General features: G+C 44.1%; 1 protein-coding gene across 1 annotated transcript; it reads right to left on the minus strand.

The window, feature by feature from the left end:
* Nucleotides 1–10,987: 10,987 nt before the first annotated feature.
* On the minus strand, nucleotides 10,988–13,495 carry LOC125554235 (TATA-box-binding protein 1). Its single transcript, XM_048717817.1, has 7 exons — nucleotides 13,094–13,495; nucleotides 12,287–12,374; nucleotides 12,070–12,192; nucleotides 11,908–11,952; nucleotides 11,733–11,825; nucleotides 11,383–11,558; nucleotides 10,988–11,297 (listed from the first exon to the last, which is right to left on the minus strand). Coding segments are annotated over exons 1-7 (702 nt in total). The 5' UTR covers nucleotides 13,270–13,495; the 3' UTR covers nucleotides 10,988–11,296.
* Between the last annotated feature and the right edge of the window lie 10,925 nt (nucleotides 13,496–24,420).

Below are 24,420 nucleotides of genomic sequence, written 5' to 3' on the forward strand. Positions count from 1 at the left end.
TCCTGAAGATGTGCAAGAGGCAAAAAAATCTATGGAAGAAAAGGGTATTAAAGCTAAAGATGTTAATAATTTACCACCTATTGAAGAAATACATGGTCTCAATAACCCAACACAGGTAGTAAAGGTAAATTCTCTCTATAGATTTGATGAAGGTGATATTCCTCATAATAAGTCTGCTAGCCAATGCTTGGATGAGTTTGATAATTTTATTGTTAAATAAGAAAACTTCAATTCTTATGTTGGTACACAATTGAAACGTAATGCTTATATGGTTGAACACTTGAGTGGTTATATGTCTAGAGTTAAAGGTGACCTTAAACTTATTAGTAAACATGCTTCTATGGTTACCACTCAGGTAGAACAAGTGCTTAAAGCACAAGATGGTTTGCTTAATGAATTAAATAATAAGAAAAATGATAATGTTGTTAGAGTTATGGCTAGAGGGGGTAAAATGACCCAGGAACCTTTGTATCCTGAGGGCCACCCTAAGAGAGCAAAGCAAGATTCTTAGAGAACTAATGTTGATGCACCTAGTCCTTCTAAGAAGAAGAAAAAGAAAAATGATAGGACTTTGCATGCTTCTAGTGAACCTGTTGTTGACACACCTGAGAATCCCAATGATATTTCTATTTCTGATGCTGAAACACAATCTGGTAATGAAAATGAACCTAATGATAATGATGATGTTCATGTTGATGCTCAACCTAGCAATAACAATGATGTAGAGATTGAACCTGCTGTTGATCTCAATAACCCACAATGAAAGAACCAATGTTATGATAAGAGAGACTTCGTTGCTAGGAAGCATGGTAAAAAAAGAGAACCATGGGTTCAGAAACCCATGCCTTTTCCTCCTAAACCATCCAAGAAAAAGGATGATGAGGATTTTGAGCGTTTTGCTGAAATGATTAGACCTATCTTTTTGCGTATGCGTTTAACTGATATGCTTAAAATGAATCCTTATGCTAAGTATATGAAAGATATTGTTACAAATAAAATAAAGATACCGGAATATGAAACTTCCACCATGCTCCATTAAAAGAAACTAGGAGATCCCGGAGTACCAACTATACCATGCTCCATTAAAAGAAACTATGTTAAAACTGCTTTATGTGATCTTGGAGCCGGTGTTAGTGTTATGCCTCTCGCTTTATATCGTAGACATGATTTGAATAAGTTGACACCTACTGAAATATCTTTGCAAATGGCCGATAAATCAACTGCTATACCTGTCGGTATCTGTGAGGATGTGCCTATTATGGTTGCAAACGTTACTATTTTAACGGACTTTGTTATTCTTGATATTCCCGAGGATGATAGTATGTCGATTATCCTTGGTAGACCCTTTTTGAATACTGTAGTGGCTGTTATTGATTGCAACAAAGGCAATGTCACTTTTCATGTTAATGGTAATGAGCATACGGTACACTTTCCAAGGAAACAACCTCAAGTCCACAGTATCAATTCTATTGGAAAATTTTCAACGATTACTATTGGAGGTTTTGAATTCCCTCTTCCTACTCTCAAGAAGAAATATGATATTATTATTGTTGGGGACATGCATATCCCCGTTGAGGTAACCTAGTGTTATTCAAAAATTCTCCGGTTTCATGTTATTCGGAAAGAATTTGTTAACAAGACTTGATCAACCTTGTTAGTGGATTCCTTTTGATGAGCACGAGATGGATGAAGTTAGAAAGCACAACTCTCTGTACCCTCCTTTTACTTTCTGTTATTTAGATTAAATAAAGCAAAAGTAGTATTTTCTGTCTGTTTTCTTAATTATCCTTGCAATAAAAATACCCCGAAAATAAAAGTTCTCCAAATGTCCTGAAAATGAAATGTGATTTTTTTGTAGAATATTTAAGAATTTCTAGCATTGAGAACACACCAGGGGGGCCCACCATTTGGCCACGAGGGCACAGGGCGCGCCCACCCCCCTGGGGTGCGCCCCCTGCCTCGTGGGCCCCACGTGGACCCTCTCCACTTACTCCAGCACCCACTCACTTCGTCTTCCTCCAGAAAAAATCCTCCCATAGCTCAAATCCGTGTTCTAGCTCATCTTGCTACCATTTTCGATCTCTTTGCTCAAAGCTCCATTCACTAAACTGTTTTGGGGGATTGTTCTTCGGTATGTGACTCCTCCAATGGTCCAATTAGTTTTTGTTCTAGTGATTTATTTATTGCAAATTTTTACTACTAAGGTGACCCTGTTCTTGAGCTTGCATGTCAAATTTATATGGTCCAAAGTAGTTTTAATGCATAATATAGCCTCTAGGCACCTGTGGGAGTAGTTGCTATCAATCTCGTTGAGTTTGATTCACTTTTATTTTGAGTTACTAAAATTTCAGAAATTTTTTAGAGAAAGAAAAATGCATAGGAAAATGTACCAAGGTGGTTCCTCAAGGAAGCAAGAACCAAGGCTCGCGATACGTGAGCCGGACAATGAACCACCGAGGGAAGCTCAAGTGCGGCCTTGTGAATGGCCATCAGAGGAGTTTATGGTTCCAGGCAGGCATCAAGGATGAATTTGATGCGTATGTGCGTAATGCTGATCTTGAGGACTTCGTGTCAGATAAGAGCCTACAGTACCACTACCTAACTGATTCCTTTGTGAGGAGGTTTAAATTTACATCCTCGTGCAATTCTCACATTGTTTTATTTGATCTTTATGATAAATCATATACCATGGACCTAGAAGATTTTAATACTGCTTGTAAACTCCCGCAGTGGGGCAATGTTAGTGAACCTCGCAAATCTGAATATAAAGACTTTCTTGCTAGTATCACTATGGGAGGGGTCTAGGGAAATCACACAAGCTACCATAGGGAGCATTCATTTCCCTTTCATACATTATTTTGCTCTCTTTATAGGTAGATGCATTAACGGTAAAGATGAGGCTTGTCACATGTGCATTCTAGATCTTAGTGTCCTCAAGAGTGCGGTATTAGGTGATAAACAATATAACTTAGGGGCCATTGTTGCACGAAGGTTGCATCTTAACGATACAAGTGGAGATTTTTTTCATGGAATTTATGCAACTCGTGTAGCTAATTATCCTGGTGTACCCATACATGGAAATGATATGGAGTTGCCTCCTGCTTATCTAGATTATAGTGCTATGGTTCGCCATCAGTTTCTTGAGAGGAATGAACAGTTCCTCTAGTACCGACTAATCTTTGGCAGACAACGCATTGTCCATCTTGCCCTCCCTGCTCCTACTTTCTTTAACTTTCAAGCAAAAATGGATCTGATATAACCAGGGAGGAGGCGAACGAGTATGAGAGGAGGACGGAGGCAGCTCGCCTCCAAGCTGCAGCTCTTCAGGCGGTAGCTGCTGCATCTCAGTACAACCCTAGCTACGACTTTGGATATCCGCCAGGCCAGCAGTGGCCATATACCAACTTAGGTCAAAAGCCTAAGCTTGGGGGAGTACGTATTTCTCACCGACATTACATTCATGTTCACACAATCATTCTAGTTGTCGGTGCTCATACTTTTTCATTGTACTATCCATGCTAGTTTATTTTCTTTTCTAAGCCTTCTTCTTGTGTGTTTGAAAAACTTTAAGAAAAACAAAAACAAAAAAATAGTTGTAGCTTTTAGCTAGTTTACTTTCCATGCCTGTAGTAGTAGTAATTAAAAGAAAACCCCAAAAGATTTCTCGTTCTTCTTTTGCTTGTTGGGAGCTTTCCCGTGTAAATAGTTTTATTTCCTTTCTTATTCTTTGGGGGCGAGAGGACAAGACCATGATGAAAATGTTGAGTGGCTCTCATATGCATTATTGTTGATTTAACCAAGATCCCATATTACCTTGTCTTCTCCCTTGTATAAAATGCTTGCAGATTCCAGCTTAGTCCAATGCATGTGCACTATTATTATTATCCACACCGTTCGGTCGTGCGAGTGAAAGGCAATAATGATGATATATGATGGGCTGAGTGAGATGAGAGAAGCTAGTATGAAGTCGACCAATCTTGTTTTTGTAAATATGATTAGTTCATCGTTCCTGATTCAGCCTATTATGAATGAAACATGTTTGCAATGACAATTAGAGATTATAGTTGCCCATGACATGCTTAATTAGCTAGGAGTTTATAATGGTTTACCTTGCGTGCCAACATGCTATTAAAATGGTTGTGGTGTGGTATGATAGGGTGGTATCCTCCTTTGAACCATTCGAGTGGCTTGACTTGGCACATGTTCACGCATGTAGTTGAAACAAAATCAACATAGCCTCCACGATATTTATGTTCACGGTGATTTATATCCTACTCATGCTTGGACTCATTGTTGACTAATCTTAATGCATGTTCATGACTGTTGTCACTCTCTAGTTGGTCGCTTCCCAGTCTTTTTCTAGCCTTCACTTGTACTAAGCGGGAATACTGCTTGTGCATCCACTTCCATAAACCCCAAAGTTGTTCCATATGAGTCCACCATACCTTCCTATATGCGGTATTTACCTGTCGTTCCAAGTAAATTTGTGTGTGCCAAACTCTAAACCTTCAAATGAAATTCCATTTTGTATGCTCGAATAGCTCATGTATCAACTAGGGATGTCTATATCTTCCATGCTAGGTGGGTTATTCTCACGATGAGTGGACTCCGCTCATCATTCACGAGAAAATTGCCGGTAACCGGGATGCCTAGTCCCATGCTCAAATCAAATCAAAATAATTGCAAACAAAACTCCCCCAGGATTGTTTTTGGTTGGACGGCACCCGTTGTTTCGGACAAGCCATGGATTGATGTTTGTTGGTGGTGGGGGAGTATAAACTTTACCATTCTGTTTGGGAACCGCCTATAATGTGTGTAGCATGGAAGATATCGAGATCTCTTGGTTGTTATGTTGACAATGAAAGTATGCCACTCAAAATATTATTTATCTCTGTTTCAAAATTCGAGCTCTGGCACCTCTGCAAATCCCTGCTTCCCTCTGTGAAGGACCTATCTATTTACTTTTATGTTGAGTCATCATCCTCTTATTAAAAAGCACCAGTTGGAGAGCACCACTATCATTCACATGCATTTCTATTAATTTACATTTAGTATGACTGGATCTCTTTTATCATGAATTACAATGTCTAGTCAGTCCTTGATCTTCAGGGGTGCTCTGCATTTATGTTTTGCGATCTCATAAAGGGCTAGCGAGATACCATCTTGTTATATCATGTTAGGATTGTTTTGAGAAAGTGTTGTCATCCGAGATTTATTATTATTGCTCACTAGTTGATTATGCCATTGATATGAGTAAACATGAGACCTAAATGTTATTGTGAATATGGTTAGTTCATAATCTTTGCTGAAAACTTGAATGTTGGCTTTACATATTTGCAACAACAAGATCAACAGAGTTTGTAAAAGTTTTTCTTTATCACTATCAGTTTTTCAACTGAATTGCTTGAGGACAAGCAAAGGTTTAAGCTTGGGGGAGTTGATACGTCTCCAACGTATCTGCTTTTCCAAACACTTTTGCCCTTGTTTTGGACTATAACTTGCATGATTTGAATGGAACTAACCCGGACTGACGTTGTTTTCAGCAGAACTACCGTGGTGTTATTTTTGTGCAGAAATAAAAGTTCTCGGAATGACCTGAAAATCCATGGAGACACGTTTTGGAATTAATGAAAAATATTGGCGAAAGAATCAGCATCAGGGGCCCACACCCTGTCCACGAGGGTGCAGCCCCCCTCCCCTGGGGCGCGCCCCCCTGCCTCGTGGGCCCCCTAGAACTCCACCGACCTCAACCACAACTCCATATATTCATTTTCGGGGAGGAAAAAATCAAAGAGAAGGATTCATCGCGTTTTACGATACGGAGCCGCCGCCAAGCCCTAATCTTCCTTGGGAGGGCTGATATGGAGTTCGTTAGGGGCTTCGGAGAGGGGAATCCGTCGCCATCGTCATCATCAACCATCCTGCATCACCAATTTCATGATGCTCACCGCCGTGCGTGAGTAATCTCATCGTAGGCTTGCTGGACGGTGATGGGTTGGATGAGATTTACCGTGTAATCGAGTTAGTTTTGTTAGGGTTTGATCCCTAGTATCCATTATGTTCTAAGATTGATGTTGCTATGACTTTGCTATGCTTAATGCTTGTCACTAGGGCCCGAGTGCCATGATTTCAGATCTGAACCTATTATGTTTTTATGAATATATGTGAGTTCTTGATCCTATCTTGCAAGTCAATAGTCACCTACTGTGTGTTATGATCCGGCAACCCCGAAGTGAGAAAAATCGGGACCACTCCCGGTGATGACCGTAGTTTGAGGCGTTCATGTATTCACTAAGTGTTAATGCTTTGGTCCAGTACTCTATTAAAAGGAGGCCTTAATATCCCTTAGTTTCCAATAGGACCCCGCTGCCACGGGAGGGACAAAAGATGGCATGCAAGTTCTTTTCTATAAGCACGTATGACTATATTCGGAATACATGCCTACATTACATTGATGAACTGGAGCTAGTTTTGTGCCACCCTATGTTATAACTGTTGCATGAGGAATTGCATCCGACATAATTATCCATCATTGATCCATTGCCTACTAGCTTTTCACATATTGATCTTTGCTTAGTTACTTTTCTGTTGCCACTGTTCCGATTGCTACAAAAACTACTACTGTTACTTTTGCCACCGTTACCGTTACTTCCATACTACTTTGCTACTAAATACTTTGTTGTAGATATTAAGTCTTTCAGATGTGGTTGAATTGACAACTCAACTGCTAATACTTGAGAATATTCTTTGGCTCACCTTGTGTCGAATCAATAAATTTGGGTTGAATACTCTACCCTCGAGAACTGTTGCGATCCCCTATACTTGTGGGTTATCATCCGACGCTGGCCGGAAATCTGACACCAACCATCCCGAGCCAAAATGTCAGACTTCCGACAAGTACCGGACGTCCGGACCCTCGCAAGCCATCGGACGGCCAGTAGTTGTCGGACGCCTGATGCCTGTGTGTTGACAGCGCGTTGGGCCGAGGCCCATGTACCCCTTTGTCCACTTAGACTATATATACTCATCCTCCCTCTTTCTATGGTTAGCAAAGGATTAGCTCATTTGAGAGATAGAGCTTTGCTCATCCACTTGATACCTTCTCCATCGGAGTTCACGACCTCTACGGAGAAGATCCCCGAAGTGGATTCAAGACCCCATCACGGGAAGACCCCTCAAGACCTCCTTACAGAGAAGGCCTCTTGTATCGTCCTTTGTTGCGTTTGAATCTTGTATCACTCATTATGTTCATGGATCTAGCACATGTGTGACCGTTTCTCGTTGATTTGAGTGTTTCCTCTCATTTTCCCCTCGTGTTTCCCCTCGTGCTCTTCATAGGATCCGCCCCAATCATGAAAGATCGGCCCTAGGGTTTCCACCCTACATCACACCTTCGAGTACTCGGATTGCGCCATGTCTTCAACTTCGTCCAACTACAAGTCTGTCCACAACAACCGTTTCCATGGTGTTGAGGTTCACGATCTGAGGTCGGATCTTTCCTAAGGGGGGAGATGATGCGGAGCATCCAACGATCATCCCATGTACACTTTGACCACTCCCCAAGGCCCAAGAGGATATACGATGAGACCTCGACCATACGCCATTAGACACAAGGTGAACTCTCTCCTCTCCGAACCATCACTTTCCACATGTTAGACATGGCTACTACCTCAAACATATGTGCTATGCATGACCCGGAACAAAGAGGAAGACCATGGAAAAACTAGGAGCTTGGACAAGACGGCGAGGACACCAAGTACGAGGAACAAGAGGAAGATCTGCCAGAAAGCTACAGCTCACGGAGGTCCAAGGACCCCCGGACGACCGACGATCTCCGGACGTCCGACGCCTGGAGATTCCACCAGCCAGGACGACTATAGCCGAGGCACCCTACAGCGCCCGGACGACCGTCAGATGCAGTACGTCCAACACTCACCAGCCACCGGCCGATCGACCCCGTCCGGATGTCCGGTGTTCCCCGACCAGAGCCAAAACGTTGGAAGTCTGACGCCCTCCGGACGTCTGAACCCCCGCGAGCGACCGGACGATCGACGCCTGTCGGATGCCCGACACTGCCTGTCTGCGCATAGTGTATCGGGCTGAGGCCCATGTACCCGTTTCGCCCCTCACTTGCCCCTTCGTGGCCCTAGACTATATATATACTCCTTCCCCTTCCTCTAGTTAGGGTTAGCAAAGTGATAGCTCATTTGTATGTGAGCTTTACTCCTCTACCACTCCTCCTCTTGAGAGAGAGAGAGAGCACCCCCATGGAGTTCAAGACCTCCATGTGAGAAGATCCCTAGTGGATGAAGACCCCTACATGGGAAGATCCTTCATGGATTCAAGGCCTCCTTCATGGAGATGAACTAGTTACCTCTTGTATCCCCCTTTGTTGGATTTGGACCTTTGTATCTCTCTTTGTGTGTTTTGATCTAGCACATGTGTGATTGGATCAAGTCAATTTGAGTGTTTCCTCTCGTTTCTCCCCTTGCGTTCTTCGTGTTCTTCAGGAATTCTACTCCATTTCGTGAAAGATCGGCCCTAGGGTATCCACCCTGCATCACAAGAGCATGGCATGGACAGTTCAAGCGTCGTTGGAAGGATGCCACTGTCATTCTTGAGGCCGTAGCCGATCAAGAAACATGATTTTAGCATTCATATATTGGGATGCCTGGATTTTGCAGTGACATCAACATGCTCGATCGGCCACCTCTTTTTGCCAACTTAGCAAATGGAGAAGCACCACCGGTAACCTTCGAAGCAAATGGCTGCACATATAACTACGGGTACTATCTTGTGGATGGTATCTAACCTAGGTGGAGTACTTTTGTCAAGCCAATTGCAAAACCCCAAGGTAAGAAAGAACTCATTTCTCTCAATGCACAAGCAGCAGCTAGGAAAGATGTTGAGAGGGCTTTTGAGATTTTGCAATCCCAATTTGCTATTGTGCGAGGACCATCTAGATTATGGGATCAAAAATCCTTTGGCATATCATGATTGCTTGCGTGATCATGCATAACATGATCATTGAGAATGAGCATGGACAGGGTTTAGATTACACCTTCTATCACTTGATGGGCATACGCGTTATGCCCATGAGAAGAGGGGAGCGAATGGAACGCTTCATGAAGGTGTACAATAAAATTAGAGACTCCGATGCGCACGATCAACTTCAGAAGGATTAGTTGGAGGAGTATTGAAAATATCATGGCGAGGGAGGCGCTTAGTTTCATTTATTTGTTTGTTGTATTGTGCAAAACTATGTTGTATGTCTGTTGAATTTGATCTTGTGAATTTGATGAACTATGTAATAATTTGATATTGTATACAATTTTTAAGTTGATTATCGGATGTTCTATTTCAATTTGTGCGTCTGAACAGCGGTTGTACAACAGCTCAACAGCAGCTACAGCGGCCGGTGGCCAATTTTCCATCTCTAGTTTGCATTTTTTTATTGGAGTTGCTCTTTTACATCTTCGTTTTGCATCTTCTGTTGGAGTTGACTCTTTCTCAAAGATGCAAAAAACACTTTTTGAAATGCAAATTTTTATATCTTCTATTTTATATCTCCAAATTTGCATTTTTTTTATTGGAGTTGCTTTTAGGAGTCTTTGTACAGTGAGCGTCCCAATGGCAAACCTGCGTATGGTCTTACCAAGGAGCCTTTGATTATCGTTCACGAGCATCTAACAGGTAGAGGATTTTTCGCCATGAAATCTTTTGTTGAAGACGCTCCCAACATTGGGAGCAAAGTCCTGGTGGTATACTTTTATGTTTAAGATTATACTACAAAAGAGCATGTGCATTGTGTCGACACAATAATCATTGAAGATCCAACATATTCACATGCATCCCATATATGTTGCCGGTTATCCTCCTTCACACCTAAGCCTGGGAATGGTTTGGGTTGAAACCTAAGTTTTAGTTCAGTTTTCTAGTGAGTTGTCATTGGATTAGTTTAAATGATCTGAGGCCCTAATGTAATCTGGTCTGGTTTGGGCTTTAATGCTTATTGGACTGGTTTGGATCGGTCTGGACACAGACTATTTGGTCTCAAATCGTTCTAATCCATAGTCTCATGAACAAATCAGTGACTAGTCATCTCGTTAGCTAGCCGCTAGTATTTGGGTTCGCAATGCCGTCGTTGCCGCGTGCTGGAGATCTGGCCGCCATGTTTTCCTCCCTCCGCCCCCATCTGATGTCCCATCTAGCAGCGGCGCCGGTTCCCTGCTCATGGCAGCAGCCCCCCACTTGGTGGGGGCGGCAGACCGGCGGCGAGTGGTGGTTGACTAGCAGCATCAAGACCGTCTGCATCTTTATTAAGCGCACGGCAACAAAGCAGCAGCTTGTCCACGGTTTCAAAGTATGGATATAATCCAAAAACCTGAAACAGTTTGGTTTGGTTTGGATGGAAAATACAGCTAGTTTGGTTCGGTCTGACTTGTAACCTCAATATTTTGATTGGTTGGTCGGAGGAAAGTCATGTAGTTTGGGCTGGTTTTAATCTGGATTTGAAACTATTCACAAGTTTATTCACACCCTCTTCAATGGTGGCCTCAGCACTTACATAATAACAACACATTTGAATATAGTAAATTCTAAGGCGTTTAAATTCTACATATTTTTCTAATCAATTTCATATATAGCTTGTCAAGTTTGGAGTTACGGTTTAAAAGATACAAATATTTTAAGTCTTCAAACTCACTTAAAATAGAACCGCAGGTTGATTAAGCAAAAGAATACGGGGTTTATTGAAAATCAGCAAACAGTTTTTCTCTCTCAAAATAGGATGGCAGGTTAATATCCACAAACTACAGGGTTTCTGCAAAAATAAAACATTTTTCTGGAATAACTAAAACCAGACTGCAGGTTAAGTTCAATAAACAGCAAGGACTTTTCTGCAAAAATGCCAACAACGTACAGCTAGGTGGAGGGTAGAGACATTCCCATAGGTTCACAAAAGAGAACTCAAAAAATGTGCCACAAATTAACAACAGAACGTTTTCTCATCATTCAGTCCTTAACTCAATCAAACTCATAACCGTCTCAATAATAGAGAACTAGAGCAAAATTGAGTCATGTATTTACAGATGAACATGATCTTTTAACATACCACAGTTGCTTGTCGGCTCCCGGTTATGAAAAGAATACAATCTTTTTCTAGGAGTACTTGGCATTCTAAACCTAGTTCTTGGCAGTAAGAAGTTAAAAGAGAGAAGAGACGCAGTCAGATCTTTTTAGTTTTCTATGTACAGAAGAAGCAGGGAACTCCCACTTTGGCTGATGGATCCTCCCCTCTGTTGACACCAAAAACAGAAGTTCATGTCAGAAAACAAATGTTTTCCATCCAGAGACGCACAATGTGGGATAAAGCATGCTTACCATTGCTGAGATTTCCTGTACTCAGTTAGCACCGGGTAGATGTTCTCAAAGGCAGCATATATCTCATCGCGCACCTTAGCTCCCGTGAGAACAATCTTTCCAGAGACAAATACAAGGAGGACAATCTTTGGCTGTTTCATACGGTAAATCAACCCAGGAAAGAGCTCTGGCTCATACTGTTAAAATCAAGCAAGCACCAGGTTAGCACAATTATCTGGCCTGAGAGAAAAGTAGAGCTAACAGTGGTCTGGTCGCCAATAAAAGCACAGGCAATTGCGCTATGTGAGATAATAAATCGAATGGCTTTTAGGGCACGCTCGAGGCACTGAATTTATAAATAACCAACTTACACTGGAGAAGGCACCATGGGAATAAGCAAGGCCCTCGAGACGAATGGGAAATTTCACGTCACATGAGGCAACAATGTTCTGGATCTTGAAGTCCTGATTATCAGCACAATCAACTTGTCAAGATATCACAAAAATCATAATATTGTGACTCGATTTAGGTGATAGGAAGCACTACCTTGAATGTAGCTGGGAAGCCAAGCTTTTGGACAATTCGTGCATACTGCGCCAACAAATAAACAGAAAAAAATGTTATATCGCAATTCATCGAATGCCAGGAGTAGGATCAATGGACATTTCTAGGCATTAACCAAAAAATAATATGACCATTGAATTTTACCTTCCTGGCAGCAAGCTTCGAGTGTTCTTCACTCTTTGCTCCAGTGCATACCATCTTTCCTGAAGCAAATATAAGAGCTGTTGTCTTGGGGTCCCTTATCCTCATGATAACCGCTGCAAAACGCTGTCAAAGGAAACAGAATGATGGAGTCAAGAGTTCATAAGTTCAATCCATAGCTTCGAAGCAGAAGGTACAAGCATCAGCAGCTGTATTACACCTTTGGGTTGTACTCTGCATTACGGGCCTGTAAGGCAATTTGTTTCAGATCCAACCTGCAGTCCAGATTAACAGTCGACACAATGTTCCTGAGTCATCAAGCAAAAACATGATCAGACCTCAATAAAGTTGAGGTAAGGAAGACATCAAGTAGTCCAAACGTGAAGACTGGGCAATATTGTCAGCTCATCTTAGCAGCTACCAGCAATATTTTGGTTGCATTTAAACGATGTCTGAAACCTAGTTACTATGACGCCAATACCAGGAGGTAACCTAGATAATCAAACTCAACATTTTATTCCATTTAGTCATAGCAATAACAAGATATTGCGATAAAAACAAATAAAGCCGGTTAGGTTTGTTTTTATGTAAGCTGGCAACTCGCCATGGCACAAACACTGATGTTTCATCCACTACTATCATGTTCCCAAACCTGACCTCTTGTATTTGCTTCAGGAAGATTACCATTGGAAATACGATTCCCCAACTACAGATAGCATGTCAAACATTTGCCCCAAGAAACTTCCCAAGAGAAGATCTAAATAACGGGTGAGAGGCTCCGGGCAGCAATCACCGCATTATTTCAGATCAATGGGCAAGAAAATGAGACCGGCTAGGTATGGGAAACTGCAACACCCTAAATCAAGAGCGTGCAGAAGGCCGACCTCTATCTGTTTAGATAAAACGCGGGATTCCCCAACCCAACACCATCGAGATCTACGAACCCCGTCCAAATTAGGTGCCACGTTTAGGTTTCATTCACGGCGTAAACACACATCGTCATCATCTTGTGTGGATTCGGACTCACTGGAGGACCGGGACGATGCCGGAGGGGTGCCTGGCGAGATCCACCGGCTGCGCCCCTTCCATCACAGCACCCCCTCCTCCTGCTCTCCCAACACCGCCTCCTACCACTCCGCTCCCGCTCGCACCTCCGCTCGTTCCCAGCCCAAGCACCATCGGGTCCACCGCCGCGGCAGCCATCCGATCGATCTGGCGATCCAAGAACTGCCGCAGGATCCCGATCTGGAGTCAAAGATTTTCGAACGGGGCAGACTTTATGAGGAGGAGGAAGCGGTGAGAGGGAAGCGAATGGAACGGTGGGAGGCTTCGGTGGGCTGGTGGTGGAGGCGGTGGCGGCGGCGGATCAGGGTGCGGGTTAGGGTTCGACGGGGTGGTCGCGAGGAGAGAGATGGATTTATACGGTGAGGGAGTCCAGGTCTCTTGTATATATATATAGGTGGAGGAGTTTCAGTCCGAGTCGATCGCGCCCGGTAAGGACTGGGTCGGTCGCTGCGGGTCTTGGTTTTACGAAAAATGGACGGAAAGTCCGACCCGGAACATTTTGTTTCCGTAGCTCCTTTTCTCTGTCTATATATCTTTTCCCAAGCGATCCCCACATATACTATGTCCTGCTTCTAGGTGACAAAAACCTCATACGAGGAGATTAACTTCCTCATTGGCAACTGCTAGTGAAGCTAGCAGGACAAAGATAATGCGATGTATTGGATTAGCTGAGAAAAACTTACAATGTTTAAGGCCTAGAGCGGCCTTGGATTTAGAGATATGAATAGCTTCAATGTTGCTATGCTTTCCCGTCAGATATGGAGACTTATACAATATCCAGGTAGTCTGTGTGCATAGATTTTGAAGGCCCGCTACTTCCCAAACACACATGTACTTGATGCATCACCGAGGGATGGGATCTCCTATACCTGAAGAAGTCTATTGCATGGCCTTGAGCTTATCAAACAGGGATACATTTGGCGAATTGGGGACGGGTCCAATGTCAGGATTTGGAGTGATCCATGGATCCCTAGACCGTGCTCACGCCAGATTATCACTCCGAGAGGAGGCAACTTGCTTAATGCGGAGCATCCCACGTTCATCCCATGCACACTCCGACTACTCTCCAAGCCCCAAGGCTACATAAGATGAGACCTCGACTATACACCATTGGACACAACATGAACTCGCTCCTCTCGGAACTTTCACTTTCTACATGTGAGACATGGCTACTACCTCCAACATGTGTGCTATGCATGATCAGGTACTTAGAGAAAAGCCACGAAGCCACCACATCCAACGAACGAGCTAGCGAGGACGCCAAGTACAAGGACCAAGAGAAGAAGCTGCCAGAAATCTACAGCCACCGGATGACCGGTCTGGACCGGACGTCCGACGCCTGGAGTCTTCACCAGCCAGCCCAAGTCCCAGCCAGCGAGACCTACAGCTGTCGGACGACCGACGCTGACCGGACGTCTGACATCCTCCAGCGCCCGGACGACCGGCCCCGTCCGGAAATCCGACGATGGCTTTCCCGAACCAAAACGCCGGACGTCTGACAAGTACCGGACGACCAGACCCTCGCGAGCCACCGGACGTCCGGTACCCATCGGACGTCCGATGCCTGTCTGTGCACAGTGTATCGGGCCAAGCCCATGTATCCCTTCGCCCTCACTTACCCCTTTGTGGCCCTAGACTATATATACTCCACCACCTCCACCATTTGAGGGTTAGCGTTGGTTTGGCTCATATTTAGAGATAGAGCTACGCTCATCCACTTAGGATCTACTCCTTGAGAGAGACCGCGGCCTCTTCGGAGAAGATCCCTTTGGATTCAAGACCTCCTTGCGGAGAAGAACATCAAGACCTCCTCACGGAGAAGACCGGTTACCTCTTGTATCGTCTGTTGTTGACTTTGGATCATGTATCTTCCTTTGTGTTCATGGATCTAGCGCATGTGTGATCATATTTGTTGGTTTCTCGTGTTCCTCTCATGTTTTTCTCCTCGTTTCCATCCTCGTGTTCTTCGTGTTCTTCGCGGGATCCGCTCCTTTCGTGAAAGATCGGCCCCTAGGGTTCCTACCCTACATCATCTTGGTATCATGAGCCACGTTGATCACGATTTCGGAGCCTCCCATCTTCGTTTTCTAGCCTAATTTTGTTGTGTTCTTCTCCAATTTCAAAAGTCCCCACCAAAAATAGCCCCAATTTTTTTTTGTGATTTGTTGGTTTGACGAAGTTTTGTTGATTTTGATCCATGGATTTGCTTGGTTTCGAGTGGATCTAGCATCTCCCCAATTTCCCCACTTTCCATCCACGAAATCTCATCAATTTTGACCTCAAAATCCCCAAATTCCGCCCAAAATCGCTCCCCGGATCTCAAATCCCGCGTTGACCCCGACCCACCGGACGACCGGCCTTTCACGGACGTCCAGAGCCCCTGGAACGACCGGACGTCCGACCTTTTCCGGACGACCGGAACCCCTAACCCGAGCCAAATTTACGGACTTCTGAGCCCTCCCGGACGTCCGGCCCCTGGACATCCGACCTTGTCCGGGCGTCCGTAACCTGTAGATATCACCTTTGTTTCGGCCATAACTAATTCATCCGAACTCCGATTTTGACGTTCTTTAGCTCATTGAAAAGCTCTTGACATCCCCATTCCCACAAAAATACCACCAACATCTTTTGACTCCATCAAATTTTGACAATTTTGGCATCTTTGCCTAGGGCTTCCACCACATCATCCGTTACACCACCACTGACTTCCGCAACCTAACCAATTTTGTTCCCCATCACATTAGTGGTTGCTTGAGGTGTGATTTGAGTCTCCTAAGGTGTCTAGGCTACTTAGGGACGGTTGCTTCTTCATCAACCACCACCACCACCATAACTTCCGCATAGTTTTGCCCACCTCACACTCCCGCCACCCCGACCTAACCCAATTTTGTTTATGTCGGGAGTTGTGTCTCCTAAGGTGTTTCGGCTACTTAGGGACCGTGCTTCCAACTCCGATACCGTGTATAGTCCACCACCTTACCCTCCATTTCCACATTGCGTACTCCACAACCCATCATTGCATTTCCGCAATCCCTTTGAGCTTCCGCAACCACCACCGCATCCCGCTACCACCATTTTGACATTTGACATTTGAGATTTTGAGTTCGCGGTTTTCCTGTTTCCTAAGGTGTTTCGGCTACTTAGGGACGAGTATTCATCATCTTGGTATCTCCATCAAGATCACCGCCACTCATCATCGCCAAGGACGGTAACCTTCATATCATCTTGGTATCGTGGTATCCCTCTGTTGTATATTCCCGTGCCATTGCATTGATAACCCTTAGCCCATTTTGCGTTACTTGCCTATCGAGAGTAGCCAATTGACTATTGCCGGCAACGTTACTTGTGCACATTAGTGGTCTATACCTTCCATTGCATACATACCATATCATATTGGTATCATATCATCTCGTGTGCCTCAAGTTTGTTCCCGCATATACACAATAGCTATCTTGGTTTGTGCATTCCGCAAAGTGGCCATACAAAAAAACAAGAGAATAAAGCTTTTAAGCAAAAGATAAAAAGCAAAGAGCTTGTAAGCAAGTGCCATAGCATCATACCACATTGCATATAAGATCATCTTGGATCATAACACCGGGAGCCATACATACAGAGCATACTTGGGATAGAAAGTTCATACATTTTGCATCTTATAGGTTGTGCACAAGTGTCGTATCCACCTATTGAGCAATCGTGCTAGCGTCTCTCTTGAGTTGTGCAACACGAGCGTTTTCCATGGATTCCACAATTTGTGTTCATCCTTGGTTGCACGACCCCATTTATCTATTCGTGTGTGTGCTTCCGTGTGCCACATATTGCTATTGGTCTACTTGTTTCACTTGTGAATTTGTGAATCTCTTTCAACATTATTGACTCTTGCTAACATTTTGCATTACATTTTTGTGCCGCTATCCTCACCGAGCTCCACCATAAGCCTTATTTGTGTAGGTGTGAGAAACCGACAAGAATTGGTACCAATTGTGCTATTTCCTTGTCCACATTGGAGTGATCATTGATCCACTTTCAACCTCGGTCAAGGTACATTTGGTATTCGTTCTTCTCTTTCTACCACTCACATTTTTCTCTTGGAGTGATGGATAGGCAAGGCATTTCATCTCCGGTCTTCCACAACAACGATGTCGTGAACAACTACATCACCAAAGTGTCCATATTTGATCTACAACGACAAATGCAAGGCGCACAATCAAGATTGCGAGAGCGCATTGAGAACCTCTCCATCGACATTCGCCACTTCGAAGCGAGGAAAAGGGACTACATTGACAACAAGCTTTCCGCACAAAAGGAGGAGCAAGATGCAAGGATGGAGGAGATTCGGGCCTTGATCAAGTCTACTTCCCCTTTGTTATCTTCAAGGCGGCGGCGAGAAAATCGATCATCTTCGGAGCGCCCAAGCGATACAAGTGCAAGTCGTCCATGTCCACATCTCCATGGCGACCACCATCACCTACGTGATCCACCTCGTCATGAAGGGCAAGTCACCTCCAAGCAACATGTGCACGACGACGACGAACGACATCTACTACGAGCTCAAGTGCGACAACGCCAACATCATCATGACGATGCTCACCAAGCGCCTACCTACAAGTCCCAACAAGCCCTACTTCACGGGAAGTCCAAACTTCATGACCACAAGAGAAGACCGCGAGACAAGCACCACCAAGAGCACGCTACGGCTACAACAACCACTTTCGGCATCTTCGCCAAGTGCTAACAAGGCATCTTCGCCTTCGGACGTACGGCGTCTTCGCCTACTTCCCATGAGTTCGCCTACATCGACATCTTCAACTACAAGGCGACCACCTACGAGCGAGGGCGACATGAAGATGGCCGAGCTTGGGACATTCCCTTCGGTCATGGAGACGAGCTACGAGGTGCCACATCATATGGGCCTCCTACAACAAGACGGCGTCAAGAAGGTCGAGCAAGGGCCATCCCCTTCGACCACGGCGACGAGCACGAACCTCTTCAACAACATGAACCACGACGCCCCAACAGGACTCATACTCCGAGTCAAGCTACGAGACTGCACATGAGACCTTATCTTTGGTCTTAGAGGAGAGTGACGATGTGCTATCTTCGGCCTTCATCCACGACAATGACTACGACATGATTGAGCATGGAGACATTTGCACCTACATCTCTCTGACACCCACATATGATGAGATGCCCCAATTGCCATGTGAGGAGAGCCACAACCACATGAGTGAGATGAGTGACTCCATCATACGTGACATTGAGAGCATTTCCTATGAGAGGGTGAGTGTGACCACCACTAGCCCCACACATGAGAGCATGCCACACACCCTATGTGAGGTTGAGAGCCATTTGAGTGACTCCATCAACCATGCGAGTGAGAGCATCTTACCGGGAGTGAGAGAGCCACAACACTTAGTAAGTGAGGTAGTTGACATGGCACGTGAGGCCACTATGATTTCTAACGACTTAACCTCTACTCCGAGTGTGTTTTCTTCTTTGGTGCTAGGTCTCCTACATGACGACATGCCTATCCTCGACGAGTCCATATCTCCAATGGAGACAACGATGGCCATGGTGGAAGAAGATGCACCCCCCACATGGTTCCATCAGGATGAAGATGACCACGACTTGGTCTTCGACACCTCACCTACAACACATGAGCGATGCTCCAAAGGTAACATAGGTGATGGTGCTTCTCCTGTCCCACTAGTGTACTATTTTACGAATGATTGCTTGCATGATGTTGACACACCTATACCCATGCTTCATGCTAGTGCAACTTCTTCATGTCATGACTTACCTATTTATGATAAATATGACGATGAGCATGTTGATTTGCCTAGTTGTGATGTTATGCTCCATAGGATATCATGTGAAAAATCTTTTGGTCACGTCATGTTTGACAATCCATTAACCTTGTCATATGCTACGAGTGAGATATCCCATATTGCATCATTTCAATCTCAACATAGTAGCTATGCATGCCCCATTAACATAAATCCTATTTGCACTTATGGCACAGATGACGGGATGATGGTCAATGGCTTTTGTTTTTCATCTGATGATATTGCCATGCTTCCTTTACATGATTTGCGCAATTCATCTACTATGCCATGCCATGATCACAATGTTCCAACTATGAATTTTTTTGGATGTTGTCAATATTCTCCATGTGATGTTTCCACTAATGATCACGAGGAGACCCCCATAGTTTCCTCATACATATTAGGAGATTTTGATGCATTCCATACATTGCATGATTCTCATAATTGCTTGCACCATATGCATTCCATGAATAACAATGATCTACATATTTCTTGTGATGCATTACACAATTTGAGTCTCTGATAACCCACAAGTATAGGGGATCGCAACAGCTTTCGAGGGTAGAGTATTCAACCCAAATTTATTGATTCGACACAAGGGGAGCCAAAGAATATTCTCAAGTATTAGCAGCTGAGTTGTCAATTCAACCACACCTGGAAACTTAGTATCTGCAGCAAAGTTTTTAGTAGCAAAGTAACATGATAGTGATGGTAATAGTAACAAAAGAGTAATGAAAGCAAAGTAATGTTTTTGGTGTTTTTTAGTGATTGTAACAATAGCAACGGGAAAGTAAATAAGTGTAAACCAGTATATGGAAAGCTCGTAGGCATCGGATCAATGATGGATAATTATGCCGGATGCGGTTCATCATGTAACAGTCATAACATAGGGTGACACGGAACTAGCTCCAATTCGTCAATGTAATGTAGGCATGTATTCCGAATATAGTCATACGTGCTTATGGAAAAGAACTTGCATGGCATCTTTTGTCCTACCCTCCCGTGGTAGCGGGGTCCTAATGGAAACTAAGGGATATTAAGGCATCCTTTTAATAGAGAACCGGAACAAAGCATTAGCACACAGTGAATACATGAACTCCTCAAACTACGGTCATCACCGGTAAGTATCCCGATTATTGTCACTTCGGGGTTAACGGATCATAACACATAATAGGTGACTATAGACTTGCAAGATAGGATCTAGAACTCTCATATATTGATGAAAACATAATAGGTTCAGATCTGAAATCATGGCACTCGGGCCCTAGTGACAAGCATTAAGCATAGCAAAGTCATAGCAACATCAATCTCAGAACATAGTGGATACCAGGGATCAAACCCTAACAAAACTAACTCGATTACATGGTGAATCTCATCCAACCCATCACCGTCCAGCAAGCCTACGATGGAATTACTCACGCACGGCGGTGAACATCATGAAATTGGTGATGGAGGATGGTTGATGATGATGACGGCGACGAATCCCCTTTCCGGAGCCCCGAACGGACTCCAGATCAGCCCTCCCGAGAGGTTTTAGGGCTTGGCGGCGGCTCCGTATCGTAAAACGCGATGATTTCTTCTCTCTTATTTTTTTTCTCCCCAAAAGCAGTTATATGGAGTTGGAGTTGGAGTCGGGGGGTCTCCAGGGGGCCCACGAGGTAGGGGGCGCGCCCCCCACCCTCGTGAGAAGGGTGTGGGCCCCCTGGTCTTCATCTTTGGCGATGATTTTTTATTATTTATTGTAAGATATTCCGTGGAGTTTCAGGTCATTCCGAGAACTTTTGTTTTCTGCACATAAAACAAAATTATGGTAATTCTGCTGAAAACAGCGTCAGTTCGGGTTAGTTCCATTCAAATCATACAAGTTAGAGTCCAAAACAAGGGCAAAAGTGTTTGTAAAAGTAGATACGACGGAGACGTATCAACTCCCCCAAGCTTAAACCATTGCTTGTCCTCAAGTAATTCAGTTGACAAACTGAAAGAAATAAAGAAAAACTTTTACAAACTCTGTTTGCTCTTGTTGTTGTAAATATGTCAAGCTAGCATTCAAGTTTTCAGCAAAGATTATAACTAATCACATTTGCAATAATTCTCAGGTCTCATGATTACTCATATCAATAACATAATCAACTAGCAAGCCATAATAATAAATCTTGGATGACAACACCTTCTCAAAACAATCATAATATGATATAACAAGATGGTATCTCGCTAGCCCTTTCTGAGACCGCAAAACATAAATGCAGAGCACCTTTAAAGATCAAGGACTGACTAGACATTATAATTCATGGTAAAAGAGATCCAATCATAGTCACATCCAATGTAAACTAACAGCAATGAATGCAAATGACAGCTGTGCTCTCCAGCTAGTGCTTTTTAATAAGAGGGTGATGACTCAACATAAAAGTAAATAGATAGGCCCTTCACAGAGGGAAGTAGGGATTTGTAGAGGTGCCAGAGCTCAGTTTTAAAATAGAGGTGAATAACATTTTGAGCTGTATACTTTCATTGTCAACATAACAACCGAGAGATGGCGATATCTTCCATGCTACACACATTATAGGCGGTTCCCAACCAGAATGGTAAAGTTTATACTCCCCCTCCACCAACAAACATCAATCCATGGCTTGCTCGAAACAACGAGTGCCTCCAACATACATCAGGTCCCAGGGGGAGTTTTTTTTGCAATTATTTTGATTTAGTTTGCATAAATCATGGGACTGGGCATCCCGGTGACCAGCCCTTTATCTCGTGAGTGAGGAGCGGAGTCCACTCCTCTTGAGAATAACCCACCTAACATGGAAGATACAGACAACCCTGAAGGAAATATGCCCTAGAGGCAATAATAAAGTTATTATTTATTTCCTTATATCATGATAAATGTTTATTATTCATGCTAGAATTGTATTAACCGGAAACATAATACATGTGTGAATACATAGACAAACAGAGTGTCACTAGTATGCCTCTACTTGACTAGCTCGTTAATCAAAGATGGTTATGTTTCCTAACCATGAACAAAGAGTTGTTATTTGATTAACGGGATCACATCATTAGGTGAATGATCTGATTGACATGACCCATTCCATTAGCTTAGCACCCGATTGTTTAGTATGTTGTTATTGCTTTCTTCATGACTTATACATGTTCCTATGACTATGAGATTATGCAACTCCCGTTTGCCGGAGGAACACTTTGTGTGCTACCAAACGTCACAACGTAAATGGGTGATTATAAAGGTGCTCTACAGGTGTCTCCAAAGGTACATGTTGGGTTGACGTATTTCGAGATTAGGATTTGTCACTCCGATTGTCGGAGAGGTATCTCTGGGCCCTCTCGGTAATGCACATCACATAAGCCTTGCAAGCATTGCAACTAATGAGTTAGTTGCGAGATGATGTATTACGGAACGAGTAAAGAGACTTGCCGGTAATGAGATTGAACTAGGTATTGAGATACCTACGATCGAATCTCGGGCAAGTAACATACCGATGACAAAGGGAACAACGTATGTTGTTATGCGATCTGACCGATAAAGATCTTCGTAGAATATGTAGGAGCCAATATGAGCATCCAGGTTCCGCTATTGGTTATTGACCGGAGACGTGTCTCGGTCATGTCTACATTGTTCTCGAACCCGTAGGGTCCGCACGCTTAAGGTTTCGATGACAGTTATATTATGAGTTTATGAGTTTTGATGTACTGAAGTTAGTTCGGAGTCCCGGATGTGATCACAAACATGACGAGGAGTCTCGAAATGGTCGAGACATAAAGATTTATATATTGGACGGCTATATTCGGACACCGGAAGTGTTCCGGGTGATTTCGGAGAAAACCGGAGAGCCGGAGGGTTACCGGAACCCTACCGGGAGAAGTAATGGGCCTTATGGGCCTTAGTGGAGAGAGAGAGGGGCAGCCAGGGTGGGCCGCGCGCCTCCTCCCCCCTGGTCCGAATTGGACTAGGAGAGGGGGGGCGGCGCCCCCCTTTCCCTCTCCCTCCCCACTTCCTTCCCCCTCCTAGTAGGAGTCCTACTCCTACTAGGAGGAGGACTCCTCCTGGCGCGCCTATAGGGGCCGGCCGGCCTCCTCCCCTTGCTCCTTTATATACGGGGGCAAGGGGGCACCCCTAGACACAAGTTGATCCACGTGATCATATTCTTAGCCGTGTGCGGTGCCCCCTTCCACCATAGTCCTCGATAATATTGTAGCGGTGCTTAGGCGAAGCCCTGTGACGGTAGTACATCAAGATCGTCACCACGCCATCGTGCTGACGAAACTCTTTCCTGACACTTTGCTGGATCGGAGTCCGGGGATCGTCATCGAGCTGAACGTGTGCTAGAACTCGGAGGTGCCGTAGTTTCGGTGCTTGATCGGTCGGGCCGTGGAGACGTACGACTATATCAACCAAACGCTTCCGTTGTCGATCTACAAGGGTACGTAGATCACACTCTCCCCTCTCGTTGCTATGCATCACCATGATCTTGTGTGTGCGTAGGAATTTTTTTGAAATTACTACGTTCCCCAACAGTGGTATCAGAGCCTAGGTTTTATATGTTGATGTTATATGCACGAGTAGAACACAAGTGAGTTGTGGGCGATATAAGTCATACTGCTTACCAGCATGTCATACTTTGGTTCGGCGGTATTGTTGGACGAAGCGGCCCGGACCGACATTACGCGTACGCTTACGCGAGACCGGTTCTCCTGACGTGCTTTGCACATAGGTGGCTTGCGGGTGACAGTTTCTCCAACTTTAGTTGAACCGAGTGTGGCTACGCCCGGTCCTTGCGAAGGTTAAAACAGCACCAACTTGACAAACTATCGTTGTGGTTTTGATGCGTAGGTAAGATTGGTTCTTGCTTAAGCCCGTAGCAGCCACGTAAAACTTGCAACAACAAAGTAGAGGACGTCTAACTTGTTTTTGCAGGGCATGTTGTGATGTGATATGGTCAAGACATGATGTTGAATTTTATTGTATGAGATGATCATGTTTTGTAACCGAGTTATCGGCAACTGGCAGGAGCCATATGGTTGTCGCTTTATTGTATGCAATGCAATCGCGCTGTAATGCTTTACTTTATCACTAAGCAGTAGCGATAGTCGTGGAAGCATAAGATTGGCGAGACGATAACGATGCTACGATGGAGATCAAGGTGTCGCGCCGGTGACAATGGTGATCACGACGGTGCTTCGAAGATGGAGATCACAAGCACAAGATGATGATGGCCATATCATATCACTTATATTGATTGCATGTGATGTTTATCTTTTATGCATCTTATCTTGCTTTGATTGACGATAGCATTATAAGATGATCTCTCACTAATTATCAAGAAGTGTTCTTGCTGAGTATGCACCGTTGCGAAAGTTCTTCGTGATGAGACACCACGTGATGATCGGGTGTGATAGGCTCTACGTTCAAATACAACGGGTGCAAAACAGTTGCACACGCGGAATACTCAGGTTA

Source organism: Triticum urartu, chromosome 1, assembly GCF_003073215.2.
Source record: "Triticum urartu cultivar G1812 chromosome 1, Tu2.1, whole genome shotgun sequence".
Taxonomy (NCBI): Eukaryota; Viridiplantae; Streptophyta; class Magnoliopsida; order Poales; family Poaceae; genus Triticum; species Triticum urartu.

Coding starts and splice junctions, on each gene's coding strand:
- LOC125554235 (XM_048717817.1), bottom strand. CDS start 13,269: ATGGCTGCCGCGGCGGTGGACCCGATGGTGCTTGGGCTGGGAACGAGC. Junction 11,826..11,907: donor GCTTCCCAGCTACATTCAAG/GTAGTGCTTCCT, acceptor GCTGATAATCAG/GACTTCAAGATCCAGAACAT. Junction 11,559..11,732: donor CCCATGGTGCCTTCTCCAGT/GTAAGTTGGTTA, acceptor TGATTTTAACAG/TATGAGCCAGAGCTCTTTCC.